At 40.3% G+C, this 22,192-nt stretch overlaps 1 protein-coding gene across 1 annotated transcript in view; it reads right to left on the reverse strand.

Annotated features, from left to right (window-relative positions):
- CHSY3 (chondroitin sulfate synthase 3) overlaps positions 1–20,748 on the reverse strand; it is a gene marked incomplete at both ends in the record, with an annotated part of 186,080 nt that extends 165,332 nt beyond the window's left edge. The window contains 2 exons of the mRNA XM_084305696.1: positions 18,424–18,707; positions 20,058–20,748. Of these exons, the coding sequence (XP_084161822.1) occupies positions 18,424–18,707; positions 20,058–20,748 (975 nt within the window). The remainder of the gene's footprint in view (positions 1–18,423; positions 18,708–20,057) is intronic.
- Between the last annotated feature and the right edge of the window lie 1,444 nt (positions 20,749–22,192).

A 22,192-nucleotide genomic window follows, 5' to 3' on the forward strand; every position in this document is an offset into this window, starting at 1 on the left:
TATACTTATCAGCAGAGATTCATAAATTATACAAGGGTTGCGATAAGACAAATCGCTGAACAACTAGATGCCACCAGCAAAATGTCTTGGGAAACCAGAACAGCATTAGATATGATGCTCGCGGAGAAAAGGAGGTGTGTGTGTGATACTGAGCAACGACTGTTGCACTTTAATACCCAACAATACTGCCCCAGATGGCACAGTAACTAGAGCAGTGCAAGGGCTTACCACCCTTGACAGTGAATTGGCAGAAAAATTTTGTATCACTTCTGAAGACATTTTCTCAAAATTTCTCTACCACAAGTGCTCTGCTCTTCAGCATCGTCTGAAGGCATTCACTAAGCATGGATTCAGGAAACCAAGAACTGTGTAAGTTATTATTATTATTAGGATCATTTCTTTCAAACACCCAAGATCTTCCATAAGTCTCCCATCCAGATGATCTTGAGAAGTAACCACATTTAACTGATAAAAGCTGAAAGATTTGGAACACAGAACACGGCTGCCAGCATTCAAGAAGAAATTCTAAGAAAACATAAATTACCATGCTGAAAGCATTTATATTGTTGGGTGATTTTATTATCTAGAGAACATTAGGGTAATTAATGCATATGAAATTATTAAACATTAAAAATGCTTTCTAAAAGCTGTTCCTTCCTTCAGTTTAGACAAAACCTTCAGATAAGTGCCCCATGATGATCACATTATTCAGGTTTTGAAAAGTCATGACTACAAATGCTACTTATGAATATTTAATAGCTGAAGAACTTTTGATAATGAACAGAAATAAAGGGTGTGTTCAAACTATGTGACCTTATGAATTCAGGAACAATGTATACAATTTTGGGCATCAGAAAAATTGTACCGAAATTAAAGATAAGAAGATAATAAAGACAGAGGTGCACAGGTGTACAGGACTCTCTAACAAAATTGACTTTATCGTCAGACATGCTTGGTGTCAAAGCAACACTTACACCAATGGCATGTAGCTGCTCAGCACACAGAAGTGTTATCCATGGTTTCCAATGCTTCTCTCTGGAAGAGGGAGCAACAACACTTAAGTATTATGAAAATGTGCATATTGATCAAAAGAAAAAAAACACTGGGGGGCTTGCAGGAGAGTTCAAGTGAAAATTTGATGAAGAGAATGAAGAGAATGTAGCTGGAGAGTGTCTGCGCATGTATTTCTTGACTTAGCAAGTAGAAAGAAAAAAGTTGAGCTGCATTTCTGGGACTCCAGGAAAAAAAAAAAAAAAGCTCAAAAATGACTAGAAAGTTTGTATTTGCTCCTCAATAACCTCCTATTGATGTTTCATGCACTGAAAATGACATCTCTCCTACCCAGGTATTTTCAAACCACTGAATGAAAGCCTTAACACCTCACAACCTACCGTTCATAAATGTTTGACTTGCACATCTACTTCATTAACTAACACAATTATTTTCTTTTCGTAGACAGACTGTAGTTTTTTCAACAGTTTTGCTCCCACAGTAACATGGGGCTATACTTTATGGATGTGTAGGTTTTCCTATCACTTCAATAGAAGAAACAAGAACCACAGTATACATTTTGCATGGGTGGAGCAGGAGCCCTGTGCAAGGAGGTGACTTCATGTCAGAAAATCAGTCACAACATTCAGTAGGTGGCACGATCTGCATGTAAAACTGAAGAAACTTCCCAAGACAGAGGCTAAAAGCGATCACTTTTCTTTAGTTTGAGGGTGGTGAGGCACTGAAATGGGTTGCCCAGAGAAGTTGTGGATGCTCCATCCTTGGAAGTGTTTAAGGCCAGGCTGCCTTTGGGCAACCTGGTTTGGTTGAAGGGTTTGAACTAGGTAATCTTCAAGGTCCCTTCCAATCCAAACCATTCTAAGACTCTATGATTAGAGGAAAGTATGGAGACTGCATATGGACCACACAGGAGGAAATGCACCACAGAAGACAACATTTTTGTGCTACTCCAAAGCAAAACACAAAAAAGCCACTGCTGCCAATCACAAACTCACAGGCTGTACCTGGCCCACAAGCCAAAGATTTCCTACTGCAGCTACAGGAAAAATATGTAACAGGATGGGAATTTTGATCAGAGCAGGTGGGCTGCTCAGCTCAGACCACTTGTAGTGGATAGCAGCTTTAACACCTATACATGCTATGGAGACCCAGAGCTTCCCTTGAGTCTTGACTATTCTCACCACTCTAATACCAAAAGTGCACCACCAATAAAAATTCTCATACCTAAAGATTGCATGTAACAGAGATCACAGCAAAAAAGACACCAGAGCCAGTTTTAGGTCTACAACTAAAATTGATTTATTTACTTAGGAAAAGGTTCTGCAGAAATTAGTATTTTTCTTCCAAGAAAGCTCACAGAGTTAGCATAAGAAGACCACTTGTATGCTACACAGACTGCATTATTTGCTGCTTCGTATTAATTAAAGGACTGATGCCAACCTCAAGATGAAGGCATGATCTGAGCTGCTTAAGAAATATAAGTACACATTAGATTTAACACACATATATTTACTAATTGCTGAAGCTGAAAAGCTCAGAAGAAGCAATGCTGGAAATAACTTTGTATAAATAAATTAACTTCACATTTTTAGGAATTAATTTTAAAAATATAAACACAAAGGTAAATTTAAATAACTACAACAAAACTATGACTGGACTTTTTCCTGAGGTGAAATCTGATACAAGCTTCTGAATGACTCTACTTTTTCCGTAAGCATTCTTAAGATCATGTAGCATCATCTGCAAAATGGTGTATACCTCACGCTTCAAAAAAATCCACACTAAAGATGAAGGCTAAACTGTTTCACATACTTATACAATAGTATTTTTATTGAATACATATTTAAATGAATTTAACTACACTAATTTGAACGTTTGTTGCTAAACTTGAATGAGAACAATCATATTTTTGAAACAACTCATACACTGTCAGTTGAAAAATAGTCTGTACAATTACAAAAACAAATAAGTTTGACTTTATTAAGTGTTTTAAAAAGAAAAAAATATAAAAATAAAATAAAAAAAAGGATTTTGGTGTACTGGCCTCAGTATTGGATCAGAGATTACTTGAATATAATTATGGGTTGGGCAGGACCTTAAAGATCATCTAACTCCAACCCCCCTGCCATAGGCAGGGAAGTCACCCACCATATCAGGTTGGCCAAGGCCCCATCCAGCCTGGCCTTTAACACCTATACATATATAGGTGTTGAACATATATATATATATATATATATATATATATATATATATATATATAAATGTTGTTGTCTCGGATTAAGGATTCATTATCTTTGGAAATCACTTTAATCTCATGATAGTTACAGAATGACATGTTGGCACATCTCTTCAGAATACACAGTCAACCTAATTGTGTAAAGGAAACGCGCACTCAACGTAGACAGAAAGCACTGCTAAGTGCCATTATAAAAGCTAAAGCTGAAAACTTGCAGAATATACCCATTCAGCACCTGAACTTTTCATTTTGCAATTTACTTCATCCACCCTGTCTGAATGATGAATCATCTTTCCTAAATGATGAATCTTCAAGAGGTGATTTCCACCATACATATACCATTTTCTTGAAATCCCTTAATCTTGAAAACACCACATTTATGGTGTTCTTCTTTTCATAAGAACATATTTGTAAAAACACAGCCAAAAGTCTCTTTTAAAAGAACTTCATTTACTTCATTTTCAAGAAATTAACTCAAGCTTCCACATTAAAAAGTACTGTCTTGCTCTCCTAGGATAGTTATAGTATCTGTCTATAAATATATGCACACACATATATATTTACATACACACATGCACAAATTGGGAACTACTGCATGTTTATCTTCCACAGATACTCAGTTTTAGATTCAAGTAACTGACTTTAAAAATCAAGTCCAGCATTCAAAGACAATCGTTCCAGATCCTTTGGAGATCTAGAGTAAGTTATGTGTTAACTTGCAGGATTTTCTGCAACAAACAACATCTAAAAGGAAAATGGCAAATAACAGAGGATAAAGACCAAAAGGCAACTTTCCTGTAAGATGTACTGAACAGCTTCCTTTAGCTACATTGAAAGCACTTAACAATTCACATCATGTGTGATTAAACTCTTTGCAAGATGAAATCTTTCTTACTTTCTAATCATTTCTCTCCCAGGAGGTACAAGTAGACTTGGAACAACTGTGAGCATTTTCCATGTGGAATGTGATCACACAATGCAGCACAACCCCCCTTCTATTGCCACAGTGACTGCCCTGCCGTTGCCTGGTTAAGCTAACCAACCACACTCACTTTATATGGGAAAATGGAATTTTTATCTGATACAGAATCAAGTTTAGGAAAGCACAGTTTTCCACTCACAACAAGATTAAACATATGATATTATTATACCAATAAATAATACAATTAAAAAAAAAAAAAAAAAAGCATTTAAAAAAAGCATTATAATACTGGTTAATTTTAACTTAAGTAAAATACTATTCTAGTCAGAAGCTAAACAGTTGAAAATGGCTGAAGATGACACTGACCTAGTGGTACCAACCAAATGCAGGATGACAATGAATGTACAGTGTGATGAAGCCTTATAAATGATAAATATAAATCTGAGTTGCAGGACTGAAGCTGTTTCCAGTAAAAGAAATATTGTGTGTCATTGTAAAAGTTGGTGACTTCTCATATACAGTACTGTCTATACATAATCCTGATCACAAATTTAGGAAAAAAAAAGTGACTGAGGCAGACGAAAAGAAGGGTTACTGGGAGAAGAAGAGGAACAAAAAGCATAGATTTGTGCCTAGCCAAATAAAAAGTCTGTAGTATTTATCAGTATGAAGGGATAAGTACAAGGCAAGAAGCAAGAGCTTTCTAAGTTAAATAAATAAATAAATAAATAAAGATATCAGTACAAGAACATGGAAAGTATTCCCAGGAGAGTCCTCTCCACAAGTCAAGAGAAAGAACATGTCTCTAGGTGTAAAAGCTACAAAGCAATTCAACCCAAGAGCCATAAAGTAAATCCAGCATCAGCAAATCTGAGAGCTGAAAAGGCTATCTCATTTTGAAAATATGATGGAAAAATTTTGCGCTTTAATAGAGAATATATATTAAAAATAAATAAATAAATAAATAAATGCGAACATTACTCATTAAACGAGTGCTTTAGCTATAAACAAGGCACAAGCACTAAAATAAGACAAATCCCTCAGTACTGTACTTTAAGCACTGACACAGCAGAATTTTAAAGGTTGGATTTTATTCATCAAAGTCAGTAAAACCTTTTTGGTAAACCTTTTGTTTTAATATATCTAAGACAGAGAAGGAGGGAAAATCCCTATAATTTAAATGGAAAGGAAAAAAGAAATAGGAGTTATGGTTAAAAATGGTTGATTTTTGATGGTACTTTTTTTTTTTTTTTTCCCTGAAATACTATTTAAGAGTCATTTCTGTGTTAGTTTTGTTTTACCCAGGACACCAAAGAGCTGCTGTGTGTATAAACACAAACAGTGTATGATATATTTAAGCATAATTTTATTAAAAAAAAAAAATTACTCTCAGTCCTTAGCTTATTTTCCAGGGAAGCTGAAAGCATGTAACATCTTACAGCAACAAAACAATTTCACTAGAATAAAAGCTTCAGTTATAATAGAGTTAACTTTAGAAGAAGAAAAAGAAAAGCTACAAAAACATTTACAAAGGAAAACTTATAAACATGTAGTCAGATCAAATGCTCCAATACACACATTTTACGGCAATCAACATCAGAATACATCTCATCAGAAACACATCTAGAACACAGTCCTAGATAATAGTAACTAGTCACTAACACCAATGTAAGTTGAACACCCAAATGAAAAATTTGGCTTCTTTCATCAGGTAGCCAAGTTGTCCTTCAGCAACCATTAGCTCTTAAACAATTAGGAAGAATAAAAAGAAACACTAAATTCTCTTAAATATTTCCTCAGAGTGTGTGAGTCAGTGGAAGTATCAACCAGTTAAATGTGATAGTATTTCTGTTTTCACATCTGTACTGATGAATAGATGCCAACAAAGCTCTACTGAAACTCACCTTATAATGTATTTACCTCCAGAGAACAAAGTGTAATAATTATACTATAAAAAATATAGAATTTTTCTTGAAACCATTTAAAAGAATAACAGAGCAATGACATGATCCTGTCCTCATACCAGTCATTAAATCTTCTCTTAACATATAACTAAAATCCCTAATCTAGTAAGCATTTCAGTTACCTACCTGCATGACCATGATGGATGTGATAAGGAAGAAAATAGTTATTTAGTTTGTATAGGGTAGTATCTAGTCTGCAGACTATTTTGACCAAGCTGACTAATGTAATTATGGCTAAACATAAAGATTGAATAAAAATAAGAAAGAAAAGTGCAAATCCATTTCTTTCCCACCTCCCTCCCAAGCATCATCTTTTGTTTTCTTTCAAGTTTTAAAGACCACAAACTGTATCTACACTGAAGATAAGATGAAAATTAAACCTGGTGAATTATCAAGTATTTTGTTTCCATTGTTCTCTCTACGGACTTAATGCAGGACCTCCAGACAAATCTTTCAAAGGAAAACTGTAAGTCTCAAAATGATGTTTAGCAATGGAAAATAAACAGTGAAGTTATTTTACTAAAATTTTGAGTTTAATACTAAACTAAACATTCAAATTTTCAATGTCATAGTTATTTTAAACTGTCCTAAAGGGAAGCTCCTGCCCTTCTGGAGTTATCTGCAGAAATATTGCTGGGTATCTTTAAATGCTAAGGTTAAGTAACACAATGTTCAGAAATATGAAATATATATATATGATTTAAAAAAAAATAATCTACTAAAATAGCATAGAATATAATATCTAAGAACATTCTTAGATATTTAACATGGTTGTTCTGGGGGCCTCAATTAGATTTTCCCCTTCGGAACTAATGAACTTTTATCAGCATTTTATCAAAGCATCCACAGCTAATGGAAATCCTATTCAGATCAATATGGGAGCATAAGAGCTTTCACATTCCTCAATGAACTAGCAAACACATTCATGTTATGGAAAAACAGAATGTTCAGTAGAAACGGAACAACTCCATTTTGGATTCCATTACTAGAATTTCTCACATGGGTGAGGTTCCTATACTCCCAGGTGTTATCTGTATATAACAATTGCTTATTTAAGCAATTTAAGCAACTTATTTAAGTAACTCCATTAATAATAAGAAGCTTCCAGAAACAGCTGGTAACAAAGTAAATGACATAAAACTGATGGTCTATTTGATTACGCAGTGCTCAAGGTGGAGCAAAAAGACAAACAGCAATAAATTGTGGTGTTTTAAAAAATACACACATACAAACTTACACACACAACACACAGAAAACATCATCATGAGATCCTATATTAAGCCAAAAACTCATGAGAGAAGTCTTATGAGGATGCAACTCCCAGTCATGAGGCGCTGATTCACAGAAGCCATTTTCATAGAATCATAGAATCATAGAATATCCTGAGTTGGAAGGGACCCTTAAGGATCATCAAGTCCAACTCTTGACACCGCACAGGTCTACCCAAAAGTTCAGACCATGTGCCTAAGTGCACAGTCCAATCTCTTCTTAAATTCAGACAGGCTCGGTGCAGTGACCACTTCCCTGGGGAGCCTGTTCCAGTGTGCAACCACCCTCTCTGTGAAGAACCCCCTCCTGATGTCAAGCCTAAATTTCCCCTGCCTCAGCTTAACCCCGTTCCCGCGGGTCCTGTCACTGGTGTTAATGGAGAAAAGGTCTCCTGCCTCTCAACACCCCCTTACGAGGAAGTTGTAGACTGTGATGAGGTCTCCCCTCAGCCTCCTCTTCTCCAGGCTGAACAGGCCCAGTGACCTCAGCCGTTCTTCGTACGTCTTCCCCTCAAGGCCTTTCACCATCCTTGTAGCCCTCCTCTGGACACTCTCCAACAGTTTCATGTCCTTTTTATACTGTGGTGCCCAGAACTGCACACAGTACTCGAGGTGAGGCCGCACCAGCGCAGAGTAGAGCGGGACAATCACCTCCCTTGACCTACTAGCGATGCCGTGCTTGATGCACCCCAGGACACGGTTGGCCCTCCTGGCTGCCAGGGCACACTGCTGGCTCATATTCAACTTGCTGTCTACCACGACCCCCAGATCCCTCTCTTCTAGGCTGCTCTCCAGCGTCTCATCGCCCAGTCTGTACATGCAGCCAGGGCTTCCCCGTCCCAGGTGCAGGACCCGGCACTTGCTCTTATTGAACTTCTAACATGTTCATATTGAACTTCTAACATTTTCTAACATGCCAAACTCCATGAATGCATGTCAGTCTGTTATTCCAGCCTACTTTCTTTGAAGGTGTCCCTCTCCTGCTTCTCCATCACATGCAGCTAAAATAATACCATCACTACTGCTGTAAACATTCTTTTACTGATGAATTAGGAAGCTTGGGTTGGGACTGCTGATGACTGACTCTAGATAGATATCCAGCCCCCTTCAGCTCCAGGGGGATGGTACGTCTCTGGGATCAGTCTCCCGTGGCAGATTGCATACGTGCCAACAGTACAGCATGGACAGGAATTAAGAAGAAAATCTGTAGCTAGGCTTATTACACTAAAAACTAAGACTAAGAGACTTGGAAGACAAACAAATACTAACTTCTCATGGCCAGTATGCAAGCAGGAATGCCCAATGACTAGTTTCAGAGAAGAATTCTTTCTCAAAGGTACAAACAACAACCAATTTTTGCAGAGAAGTACAAGACATTCTGCAGCTCTAAGCAAACTTCAAAGCATCAATGTGCCACAAAAGAAATGTACATACACTTACACGGCCCTCTTGGATATAGTAAAAATACAGTTACCAAAATTACTATAGCAAAATAATAAGAAAAAACACTTTTATGTGTGTTTTACAGTATTTTGCATTTTTGTCCTTTCATTCCAGGCAACTACCTTCAATAGGTGCAACTATTTTCCCCCTAGCACAGGAAGAAAAATATCTGCAATTATAGAAATGTCAAGTACAAGAAAAGAGGAATCCAAAATACTGATACCTGACTTCATTTGTTATAGCAGGATAGACTTATACCTAACAAATTATTTTTAAAAAGCAATTAAAAACTCTTAGACCATTTAATAAAACTGTTTCATTTGCCAAGTTAGGAACTTTTCCTAATCATTTTGTCATCAGCTACTTTCAATCCTAGCTAAATCCCGTGGCTACTGGAACTATGATTCACGCACTTTAGCAAATTTTGCCCAAAGCTGATATAAAGTTACAGAAAAACTCACTGTGCTTTATCATAATCAAAAATAGGAAGCTGTACACTTCTAGTAGGATAAGAACTGGTCTGTAAGATAGTCCCCTTTGGTGATGAAAAGTTATTTGATGGTGCACTGCAGTCTGTAGCTGGAAAAAAAAATCTTTCAAGGGAAATGAAAAGACGAAAAGCTAAGTTTAATTGAAGCTGGAAGCAAAAATACATATATATAAAGGACAGAAAGGCACTGATGTAACTATGAAGAGAAATGAAGAACAAACTGAAAGCTAAATTCCTAAGCTTTACAGAAGCATAACTGCAGTAAATGTGTAGAAACACGGCTTAAAAGCTCTGAAGAAGCTTAACTTACATCCCTAGGGAGTATGGCTATCAACAAGGCACAAGTTTTAATGTGTATTCACATATAAATGTGTATTTCTGCTCAAACAGATTTACAATGTACAGCTCATGTAGTAGTTAAGGCCATGCATACTTCCTCTGCATTGCAGCCTTGTATACCTTATTTCTTTAGTACATCTGCTTTCATCCTAGGAGTAGGAAATAAAGGAGCTCATTTACACATGCCATACCCAGAAAGGGCTCCATGAACGTACTCCTATCTAACAACAGCAAATTAGTCATCCTTCAGATGTTAACTTGCTCTTGACTAGATGTTAAAAAATTTTAAAAAATAAAATAACGGCTTGGTACACAAATGCAATTTAATGCAATCTTGAAAATATGAAATCAGAGTTTTAAGTGTACAAAAAAAAAAAAAAGGCACAAAATGATAATCCACTTTGAAAAATATTAAAATGAATGCTGCAAGTTTCTGAATCATATTTCACCCTAATCTGAAAATTTAAGAAAAAAGTCTGTTCTGTCTGTTTTGTAAGTCAGTAAGTGTTTAGTCATCAATATTCTTCTAACTGCTTAGTTAAACTAGCATAATCCAGAAGAGACTTATTTTAGACTTTTCCTGATTCTATTTATTTAATTATTCATTTTTAACATACAAAAGGGTTAATTTACCAAAGATAAACTCCAAGCAATGTGGAAAATGACTGTGGAAAATGTGATTCCAAAGCACTCAGTTAAAATAAATGAAAAGGTAACCTTCACTTTCATAGGTTTGTTTCAAGACTAAATTATACATAAAACAGCACTCACAAAGTCCATGTCAGTTACCAGGCCTCTTATCCTCCTCCAGAATTTTCTGAAATTATACCTCTAGTTTAAGATGTTCTTTGTTTGCTAAATAATAGGTATGTTTTAAAAGAATTCCCAAAAGAAGGACAAAAATCTCTTCTAAGTGTCACTTTTCTAAGTGACCTAGAAAGTCAAGAACACTCAGGTGGAACTATACATTTATTTGTTGTCCAGTTTCAAATATGTCCTAAAGAGTAGGACTAACCCTGTGGACTAACCCTGAGCTTAAAACATTAGCCAGTACTGCACAGATGGAATAAACTCTTCAAAGCTCAGCAGTTCTTGCTACACTCTAAATTGATACTTGCATTTTAAAAATATTTCATGTTTCATAAAGAAATAAAATACATAAATTAAAACAAACATATTAGAGCATCATATAAGAAAATGACTTAAAATATACCTTCTCATAAAAACAAACAAACAAACTGAAAATAGGTGGAAAACCAGGCTGGTAATGATAACCACAGAATGAATAAACACATAAAATGGTCCAGCTACACTTTATGCCTATTTGTCTACTTGTAGAGAACTCCCAAGAAACATACAAAAATAGAAAAGTGTCTTACAAGCTTATTCTAAAAAAAGACCCTATTTTTATGTCTATCCTATTTTTATGTCTAATGAAATACCACAGTGACTATAAGTATGTTTAATTAGTGCTTATTTCAAATACTTCTTTATGGAAACATTAGGGGATTTTGTTTCTTTGTTTGTCTAGCTCTTCTATTTTACAACTTCCAGTTTCTCTCTTTCTGAGAATTTTCTATTTCATCAGCATCTTAGTATCCTGAGTTTATCAAAGGATGTAAAGTTGGAACCAACTCATCAGCTCTGGGAGAAGGGAGAGAGCAGGAGCAGAGAGACTCTTACTATCATAGCCTGTAAAGACGGGCTTTGCTCACACTCTTTGCTCAATTCCATGCTCTTTGCCTGATAAGTCTGCAACATACTACTCATCTCCAAAAAGGCTCAAGTAATACAGTCAAACAAAAAACTCTGTCAAAGTATGACTAATAAACTTGATCAAACCTGTACGTGTGGAAGGGAAGTTTATACTTCAGAACACCAAGGAAATAACAAGACTTTGAAAACAAAGAAAATTCTAGAACTACCTTTAGGAAATGCTGATTTCCACATGTTTTGGTTTCTTTGATTTTAAGGTAAAAGGCAGAAAATAATTTCAGGGTAAAACTTAAACATGTCAGGGTTTCCCAGTGCTTTGTTTCATGGATTCACTTACAGCGCTGAATATACTCTTGACCCTAACCCAGGCAAGTTCTTCACCTGCAAGCATATTTTTAAAAATCAAGCTTACTCCTTGCATAATGTGACAGGCACTGTCAAAAAGGTTGATGTGATGGTTTCAAATGAGATGACTGTCAAAATAGTTGTGTCACAATTGCATTGTCTCTATTTTTAAACACACTAAAAGCTAGCCTTCTGCACTAGACTCTTATGAAGATACCACTCCAGATATGAAGATACCAATTGCACAGAAGTTTTGAGAACACATTTCCAATAAAACTAGAACAAACATGATAAAAAGTTGAACATATTTAGGTTTAAATTTCTGTGTAGGGTGAGAGATGATTCACAATACCCACATACACAAATAGAGACAATTTGTAATCATTTTGGAACTTTTCCTCATTTTTTTTCATCGTGTTTGTCTGTGAGATGTTTTGGTAATTCAAAAAGGGTCTTATTCTTTATGAGGAAAACCTTTAAAATGTACAAATACTCAAAACAGACTAGAAAGCTGTCAGCTAGCCAACATAGTCCTGCATATAAATACCTGCTGGCATCTTAGAGGAAACCATGTTACAAGGAATGCTCCCACAGACTTTTCACATCATGGACATTAAACCACACAAAGAAGCCAGATAGGACTTTGAAAACTTAGCACTGGCAGTCAGAACTACACAGGTATCAACTCAAATAAAACATGTTGCACAGCCGAAAACACAAGGCATCCAATTGGCAAACAATCCAGAAACCTATGAACAGCAAACTCTTCACCAGGCTGAGAAGAAGCCCCCTCAGCACTTGGCTCTGTAGCTCACATGCCCTCCACCACTGAAGAAGCCACAGCTGTGGCCTTGTGTGTGCCAACACACCCCTCTTTGTTGGCTGTGGGTAACACCATCTGAATCCTTCACAGCAGAGATACTAGGATCTCCAATTCTTGCAGTCCTACTGAGTGAGCCACATGGGTAAACACTGAAGACTTCCAATAAATTTAAGTACAAGGCACAACTGGTTTCACATCCTGAACCATCCAACTGCCAGCCAAGATGACCTTGCAAGATGACGTGGGGCAATAGAGGAATGACCCAATGTCAGCACTATGATTAGTATTGCATGTGTATGCAATAGCATACACATTTAACGACTTTTATATTATTTGGTATCATGTACACACAGAAACATTGTACATATGGAACGGTATGGATATGGATAATGATATGGATAATGATATGGAAATATAACTCATTTTTCCAACCTGTTGAGAATTATATTACAGTTATCATGTTTGATAACTACCATTACCATTGCTGTAATGAGGTAGCTTTTAATAACAAGTAGTTAAGAGAGCAGATACACAATTCTGTACCAGTAATTGGCCATTTATGCAAATAGTTGAGGCCTCTGTGATCATCCTATTCCTCTTCTCATGCCCTCAGAGATGCTGCTACAATCTTAATGATTCACTATTTCATGAATTGTTATTCAAGGGTTACTGATAGCTCATTCTACACTTTTTTTTTTTTAACACAATCATTGCATTTATATTACTATTAAATGTAGCTGCCCAAAACCAATGTTTAAGTATGGGTGCTGCTGTTTCAAGATCAAGCATGCCAGTACCCAAATGACCAAACACCATCTTATCTTCACCAAAGGCAAATACACCTCTAATGCCTATGTTTGGTGTAGTGTTCAACTCAAAGTTTAGCTGTGAGGTAAAGTACTTTCAGAGGAAGCAGAAGATGGCTTGTAAGGGTTCCAGAACCCCAGAAGACAGTCACAGTGCCAGTCGCACTGTAAAGGGAACCTTTCTGAGCAAGCAATTTGATCTAAATAGACATTTTCACAGGAAAATTGCTGTAAATACTGTGAATCAACAACAAATAGGATATTAAATAGCTGTTTTATTAAAAAAAAAAAGTCAAACTACTGAGACTATTCTTTCTATGGTTTTCATAGAACTTTATAGAACGAAAAAGACTACAGGAAAATGCAAACAGCCATTAATGTGGACTGCCTGTATGTACAGTCAAAGTAAAACTTTTTTTTCAAATATCAAAGCATGCATTACCAAAAGATTTAAAGGATAAGGGACATTTTGTATGAATGCGTATTTTCTCCTGTAGAAAGGGGAAAAAGACTACAAAAAGAAAAGCCTTACAAAATTAGCATTACACTGTGTCCCATCTATGTTTATGAATGGTCTTTAAATGTGTTTGTGTTGAATTTGTCATTTTTCAGTTTCTGAAGAAATCTTTCTGTTTTGCTGATAGCCAGTATTTATACACTGACAATGTTTGATTTCTGCTAGAATTGTTACAGTCACCTAATTTATGACTTGTATTTTAGTTTGCCCTTTTGAGAAGTACACTATTTAATCTTTTATACATTTAAGTTACAAATTACAAAACCATCTTCTGAAACCAGAAACGTCATATAAATAAAAAGGAAGGTGGGAGGAAAAAGCAGCCAGCCTTTTTTTTTTTCCCAAATAACCAAGAGTCAAGGCCCTCCTAAAAGGCAAAGCAAGAAACACGATCTCAGTTTTTTAACTTTATTTTTATTTTCTAATGAATAAAACAAGTATGAGTCAGTAACACCAAGCTAGCCGCTTCATTCACAGAAAAGCATTTCTAGGCTTCAAAATTAGTGGAGGAAAGAGGCTCGCTTGAAAAATGGACTCTGAGAACACAGAAGGCCCTCTTTAATCTCTATTATTATTGATTTGGGGAAGCAAAAGTTGTTAACACATGAAAAAACAGCACAGAGACTTTTCAGGGAGGCATTTTACACCCTATTATATTACACCCTATTCGCTAAAGGTGTAATAAACCTTGCATCACCAAAACTGTAGAATCAGTTAAGAAACACATCAGAACAAAGACCAATTTTGTGCAGAAAGCAGGAGGGAAATGACCTGTGCACGGCACAAAGCCCCCACCAGGCTGTTGGGCACTGCTCTGCAGCTAGGCTACAGCTGAGCTTTTGCTCTTGGCCAGCTGCATATAAACTGCTACTAAGGCAGCAACCTGTTGCTGTCCTCCCTGGTCACTCCCTGGCACCACCACCCCTTTGTTCCTCCATCAGGAGGAACAGAGGTTTGGGCAGATCACCCCCAGCCCAGACCACCACAGGCCCATATAGCAGAGTGGCACAGAGCAGGACGGCCTCTGTGGGCAGTCGTCATCCCTCAGGCTGTGCCACTGGTAACACTGACTGAGGGCATCTGCTCAATCGTAGCCACAGGGCAGACTTGGGCCTCCTGCTCCACACAAGTGCCTGAGAAACCCTGTTATTAAATTAATTTCCAAGCAATCTGATGACTACTTTAAATTGGAGGAGCCCTATCAGGAGAGAGAGCAAAACGGATCACCTCAGCCATAAGATGTGGCACATGGGAAACCATGCCTCAGCCCTGGCTTCCAGCTGAGCACAGTGAGGATTAAGCTCTAGAAAATTACTCTCAGAGCAAGAGTGGATCACTGTGGGTTTGTACACCTCTTCTTTTCCTGTTCATTCTGATGGAAAAAAAAAATCTTAAACCAAAACCAAAACAAAACAAAAACAAAGTTGTAGCCCTCTCCTTGCCAGCCAGTATAAGCATATAAACTAGCATACACGTAAAACCAAACACACCATACTTGCTGTATCTCCACAGTAAAAGCAGAACAAAGCCTGAGAGGCAGCCAGGCTAACCTATACCACCACAGCCACCTGTCAAAGATCAAGCGCCTCAGGTTTTCTCAGGAGTTCTTCAATTTCTTTTATCCTCACCAAAAAAAAAAAAAAAAAAAAAGATTTTCAGTTTCTTGAGAAAGAAATCTAGTAACTGATGCCACACAGATTTAATTTTTCTACAGTTTTTCTATTTCTGTGAATCTGAATGGAACTGTTTCCAGTTTATATCAGTCCTCATGCAAGACCCAAAACCTTCCTTGATGTCAGAAAAAGTGATGGTCAGAAAAATCTTGCAGTTGAGCAGGTCTCAGTTTAATACTTCAAAACAACAAGAAGACTTCAAGATAAATTTGGAACTGGTTATGCAGAATGCCCAAGCCACAGTCTTTGGTTTTGCACATACACCTATAAAAATAATTCCCCTTCTAACACCGAAACAGTGTGGCTGATCTTATGCAGTGATGGAAAAGAACAAAGAGAGAGTTTTAATAACCTAGGGAAAAAGTAAACCCCCGTCACAGTCTAATTTAACAACTTGCAATTCTACAATCAGTTCGGGTACCATATTAGACCACACTAAGTAACCAGCTTCACAACACAAGGGGATGAAACTATGCCCAAGTATGAACTAAACCTGAGGACTTTTGGTTTATCACAATATCCAGAGCTTTTCTGAAACCATAATATTAAATTTGCAGCTCTGCATCATAGCAAAAATAAAATTTGTTCCAAAAGACTCTTGCAAAATGTATGTCTAAAATAATTTGATATTTCAAGTTTTTTAGATATGAAGTGTAGATATTTTAGAACAGCAATCTTAAGTAAATCAGTAAAGTGGCCTGCTATACTTTTGGTCTGTTCCATATCATTTCTAAATTGATACAGACGGGAATCACCCATTTTTCATGCCTCAAAATAGCTAGGTTTGGGCTGCTCTCTCTCTCCAGCATACCCTACTTCACTCAGATTTAATACTAGGATAGCACTCTAAGCAGCTTTGTCTTAATCATCTGCATCTTCTGGAGGATCTGTTGCACAGGCAACAAGGTTAGAGATTCTTCTAACAGACAGAAATACTAGCCAGAAATGAGAAGCTGCTATTAAAACGTCCAAAACCTTTGTTTACTTTTCTTTTACCATTCTTCATTATATAGACATAGGGTCCTCAGGAGCAACTGACAGTCAAGACTGGTGTCACTCCAGACCCCATAAAAACACATGGTCCTGTTCCATTAAGTTTGAACTTTCAGGCTCCAATCTTACCACAAAAAAGCTGAGGTTCTGGGGAGTCTTATAACTCAAGTCTCCAAAAGAGAAAAAAGCAGACTTTTTTTTTGCTCCAGCTATCACACTTCGTCTCTATCTCACTTACACTCAATTTCCAGAACAAACATTTCCTAATGTTCAACTTCAAAATAAATTACAACCATGGTGATAATGTTACATTTTTTGTTCTCTTCCCCAAAATTCCTCCCAAGAAAACAAAACAGGAAAAATAAACACAACAAAAAACTTCCAAAATACTCCTGTCATGCAGAATCATATTTCTGCTACTGATACAGATCAGCAGGCATCGAATGCCTGTAAGGATTTTTAAATGACCTTTTACAGACAAAGCACAAACATATCTGAATGTAAGATTAAGCTACCAGTGTAGCACACTGTTTAAAAGTCTGATTAAGAACTGCTAGCCCAACATCGATTCCCATCTGCACAATTAATACCTTCCCAGCTCTAATAGTGCCACTGGTGTATTTTTTCTACGTTCTAGTTTACAATAGTTGTTGAAGTAGTCTCTAGAAATACCCCTCTATAGTGGAATAAGGGATAAGATTTCCACACCCAAAAACTGAACCAAGTACTAACTATTCAAGATTTATTGTTCATTCACTATTCATGCACTGCAGCCTACCAAACCCATTTTTAAATGGCCACCTTTTCCCAGGCCTCTCAGAAAAAAAAAAAAAAAACACTAATGCACAAAACCAATTATTTTTCCTGTCTTTTTGTCTTTAATAGCACATAACCTCTTTCAGTGGCCCATTTAAATGATTTTCCTGCTTAATGAGGTAATGCCACAAGGGCAAGCATACATTAATATTAAAGAGCCAGTCAAAATAACCAAAACCGTATTCATCATATTAGTTATCACCCTTCACCATTTCTGTCAGTTGCACACAGTCTATTTTTATCTACAAAGATACTCTTGCTATTAACCACAATATTTTCAGTGAAATAACCCTGAATTTCAGTTATGGCATTGCAAACAAACTTTTCTGGAACTGCAACACATCTTTATTACTTCAGAAAATGCTGCTACTGAATGAAGTCATTTGTTCTAAACCAACTTCAGCATAGTAAGATTTGTTATACTGTGTGTGTCTGTAATAAATTTAAACACTGTCCCTACACTAAGTAAAATACTGTTGAAAGTATATCATAGACACGGGCAGTGTAACAAACTTTGTATCTGTACAAGAGAAAAAATAGCTGTATTTCTGCTTTTGCCTGTAAGGAACTCTATTCTGAATAATTAAGAAAATACAGGCAATTCCTCTTCAAATACCACAACATATTTTACAAACCTGTGGTGCAGAAGAAAAAGATATGCCACATGCTTATACAGAAATAATTTTTAAATGGCTCCAACCTTTACAGCATACATCTAATATGGCAGCATCCTGCCAAGGATTATATATAGAAACCCTAAAGGTAGTAATGCTTTAGCAACTTATAGCATAGCAATACTTACAACATGGCTGCTCACAGACACAAGCTACAGTAAGTGTCACCAAATGAAAATTGAAAAATACGAGTAGAAATAAATATGCTTGCAACAACATGCTGTGAATGTTCTCCTATCTTTTTTTCCTTGCAGTCTACAGTTTACATTCTGATGCATGCATTAAAGCATAATTTTGGTGGGAAGAGATGGCAGATAGAGCTACTTACGTTGCAAGATGCAAAACCCTGTAAACAAACACCACCTTGCAACAAATACTGTTACTTACCTCATATGACCAAACACACTGTGTTCCTCCAAACCTTCGGACACACCTTCCCACCTCCACGTCCTCGTGAGTGGTATACATCTCCCTAAGGCATTCACCTATGTGTGGCACCATCCTCCTGAGGACCTCCCGGCTGAAGATCATTCCTGGCCCTCCCATGCAGAAATTCTCTCCAGGCTCAAGCCCCAGTTTTCCGAGTTCTTCAATATTGCCCAGACCAGTCTGTCCCAAGTACAGAGGTTTACTGCTGTTCAATGAGCGAAGAAACTCCTCCAATTTTTCACCTGAGAAAGATAAAAGATTACTGTTATTTCTCTGTCTATACTGCCAGCCATCTGTTTTCCTCTATCTCAAACTTTTTTTTTTTTTTAAATGCACTTCAGACTATCACAGGAAACAACTTCCAATCCAGTATTACACGCCTACTTGAAAATATCCTTGAACAAGATTACATTTCTCAGACTTATATGAGAATATGATCAAAACCTTGTCCTGTTCAACCAATACTGATGGAAAACTGTCCCCTGCTTGTTTAAAACTCCCTAAAGCGCGACAATTTGTCAATATAGTTCTAGGTTGAGGAGGACAGTGAGGGGAAGTGTCAGGTTCATTTAATGTGATTGATTTTTGTAAAGACAAGAACAAACCTAAATTAAGTAGCATAGAGTTGATACAGAATAATTTCCTGTACTTCCTCTAGGATCCTGGTGAAAATCAGGCACTTTCCAAACTGTGTCTTGTGCTACATTGTTTACACACACTTCCTTTACAAAACTTACCTATTTTTGCAAGAAACTGTGATTTAATATTTACTTGAAATTCAGAGTTGATGGACAGGTTTACTTTGGATCCAATTAAAGAGAGGTTTTCTACAACTTGGAAACGAGCCCCAAAAAAACGGTGACATCTTTTACTTCTTCAACAAAACACATGTACATGTGTGTGTGTAGTTCACAGATGAATGACTGCTGACGAACAAGCAGTCTATTAAATGATTCAGACAAACCAAGTGACAAATAGGCAAGTGTGCTGTTACCTCAAGTTAACTTTCAACAGTTTGTATGATGCCTCTAACCTAGGTTTATGCTTATAGCTTTTTTTTTTCTTTAACCTAAGAACAGTACATTTCCCAAGTAACAGCGATTTTACTCTTATTACCAGAACACAACCTTTTTTCTTGCAGCAGCAAACACACACCAAAAGGAAGCAGGTTTCAGAACATCCTTCCTAGCGCTGCTACAGAACCCTGACGGCGTCAGGGCCGACACTCCGCCGCCGCGAAGCACAGCCCCAGCTTTACAAGTCGCCTTTCAGGGGCTGCGACGGCTCAGCTACGGTGCCAGCGAGCCAACCGAGAGAACTTTTACGAGCGCTGATTTCCGCAGGGGACCAAACCGGAGCCTTCGGGACGAGCCCGGCTCCCGGCGGCGCCGCCCCGCCCGAGGGGACGGGACGGGAGAGGAGGGGACCCACGGCGGAGCATCCCCGAGGATCCCACGCCCGGAGCACCCGTATCCCACGCCCACGGTGGACCGCGCACCGCCTCCCCGGGGGTCCCCCGCCTTCCTCCCTCTTTCCCTCCCTCCTTCATTCCCTCCCCCTGTCCCTCCGGCCGTCGGGGCGCCCGCGGTCACCTTTGATGTAGACGTCGTCGTCCGCCCGCATGAACCACTCGTACTTGTCCAGGTAGTGGTCGTGCATGTACTTGATCATCATGAAGGACTTCTTCTGCGGCGGGTACGAGTCGTCCACGCCGGGCAGGGCGACGACGGGCAGCGGGGGCAGCCCGGGGGGCGCGGCGGAGCCCTGGCTGGAGAAGAACTCCACGCGACCCGGCACCGAGGGCGCCCACGTCCTCTGGGCCGCCACCGCCCGGCTGCCCAGGTACTTCTGGGCCGTCATCACCCCCACGTAGAGGAAGTTGCGGGGCTTGGCGCAGCCCCCCGCGCCCCCCCAGTCCCCGCTGCCGTTGTGGCTGCCGCCGGGCCGGCCGCTCCGCTTCTCGCCGCCTTCCTCCTCCTCCTCCGGCTCCCCTTCCCCGCCGCCGGCAGGGCTGGACACCGTGCCCTCCTCCGCCCAGGGGCTGCTCCTCACGCCCGTGCCGCCCAGCACCGCCGCAGCCGCCTGCTGCCCGCCCGCCGCCGCGGCGCCCCCGGCCGCCCCCGGCCCCGCCGAGCGCCCGTAGTAGGAGCAGAGGCTGGCGCCGCGCCTCTTCTTCTCGCTCATCTCGGCCACCCGGGGGGCGATGAGCCAGGAGGCGGCGGTGAAGCCCAGCACCAGCCCCAGCACCACGCTCAGCCAGGGTCTCCGGGACCGCGCTGCCATGGCGCGGCCGGGGCGGCGTCCCCCCGCCGCGTCCCGACGGAGGCGACCCCCGGCCCGGGCCGGCGGCTCCCGGCGCTGCTCCCTTGCCCCGCCGCGGCGGCCCGGGCGGCCGCGCTGCTCCCGAGGCAAACTTCTCCGGGCGGGCGGGCGGAGCACTAGCGGCGGCCCCTCGGCTCCGCTGGCACCTTGTCACCGCCGCGGCTGGTCCCTCCCCGCCCCTCCCACCGCTCTGCCTCCTCCACACGGCGGCGGCGGCGGCCCCGGCCCCCGCTGCTCGCCGCTCCGCCGCCTTCCTCCGCGGCTTCCGAGCGCCTCACCCCGGAGGGCGCCGACGACGACGGCGGCGGTCCCCGCGCCGCGCCGCGCCGGGGAAGTCGCAGCCGCCGCCGCCGCTCCGGAAGGAAGCGATTTTTTTTTTCGGTCGCCGCTGGCGGCTCCCCCGCGCCGCCGCCCCGACGCCCGGCCCGGCCCCGCCGGCCCCCGGCGCCCCCCTACGGCCGCGGGGCGCTGGGGGACGGGGGCGACCCCCGGGGGGCGGCGGGGGGGCGCTGGGGCTCCTCGGGCGCCCCGCTGCGCCTCGACCGAGGGCGGCCGCGGGACCGTCCCGTCCCGTCCCGTCCCGTCGCGGTGTGTCAGCGGCAGGGTGGTCCCGGCGGGGCAGATGGAGGGGGGCCGTCCTCTGCCCCTGCTCCCCGACACGGAGCAGCTGGTAACTTTGCGGGCGAGGACGGCCGTCTTCCCCGAGCGCATCTTTTTTATCCCGTATTGCCGCGGCCCGGGAACGTGATCGCGAACTCCAAGATGCTGGGGCAGATCCGCATCCTGCCGACCTCCCCGCCCCCCCCCGGCTTCACCCCGACTGCGCTGTCCGCAGGCTGCCAGCTGGGTAGCCTACACAGACAGCAGCAATTCCGGTGTTTTAAGATCTCCCTCTGATCTCCTGTGTCTATATTCAGTCCTAATGTAATTGTGCGAGATCCATAAAGGTAAATGGTTCCTAGCACCCAAATTGCAATTTCACTGAAATTAATCCAGGTTACTGGAGCATATGTTTAATTGTTTGCCAGCGAAATCACCCATTTGTGTAGTTCTCTAAGCCTATGGCTGTCTATTACTTAACCTTTTATTAACTCTCACATGAGAGGAGGGGGATGAATGCTGGTATTGTGTGATGCTAGCAAAAGCGATGAAAGAGTAGTGAAAGAAAAAGATCTAAGCCTTTTTCCAAATAGATAGAAATTAGTTTGCACACCTAACAGAAAAAAATAAGCTCGATGAGCGCAGTCCTTAGCTATGAAGAAGTCACTTACAGAAGTAATTTTCAGTTTTTCCTGGAAAATGCAGTGAATGGACTGTGTGTTCTTTGTGTTTTTGATATGTGCAAGCATCAGGCACAGAAAACATACCCTCCAGCTTCCCCAAGGCAGAGCCTCCTTTCCAAAGC

This window comes from Netta rufina (assembly GCF_964035555.1).
Source record: "Netta rufina genome assembly, chromosome: Z".
NCBI lineage: Eukaryota > Metazoa > Chordata > Aves > Anseriformes > Anatidae > Netta > Netta rufina.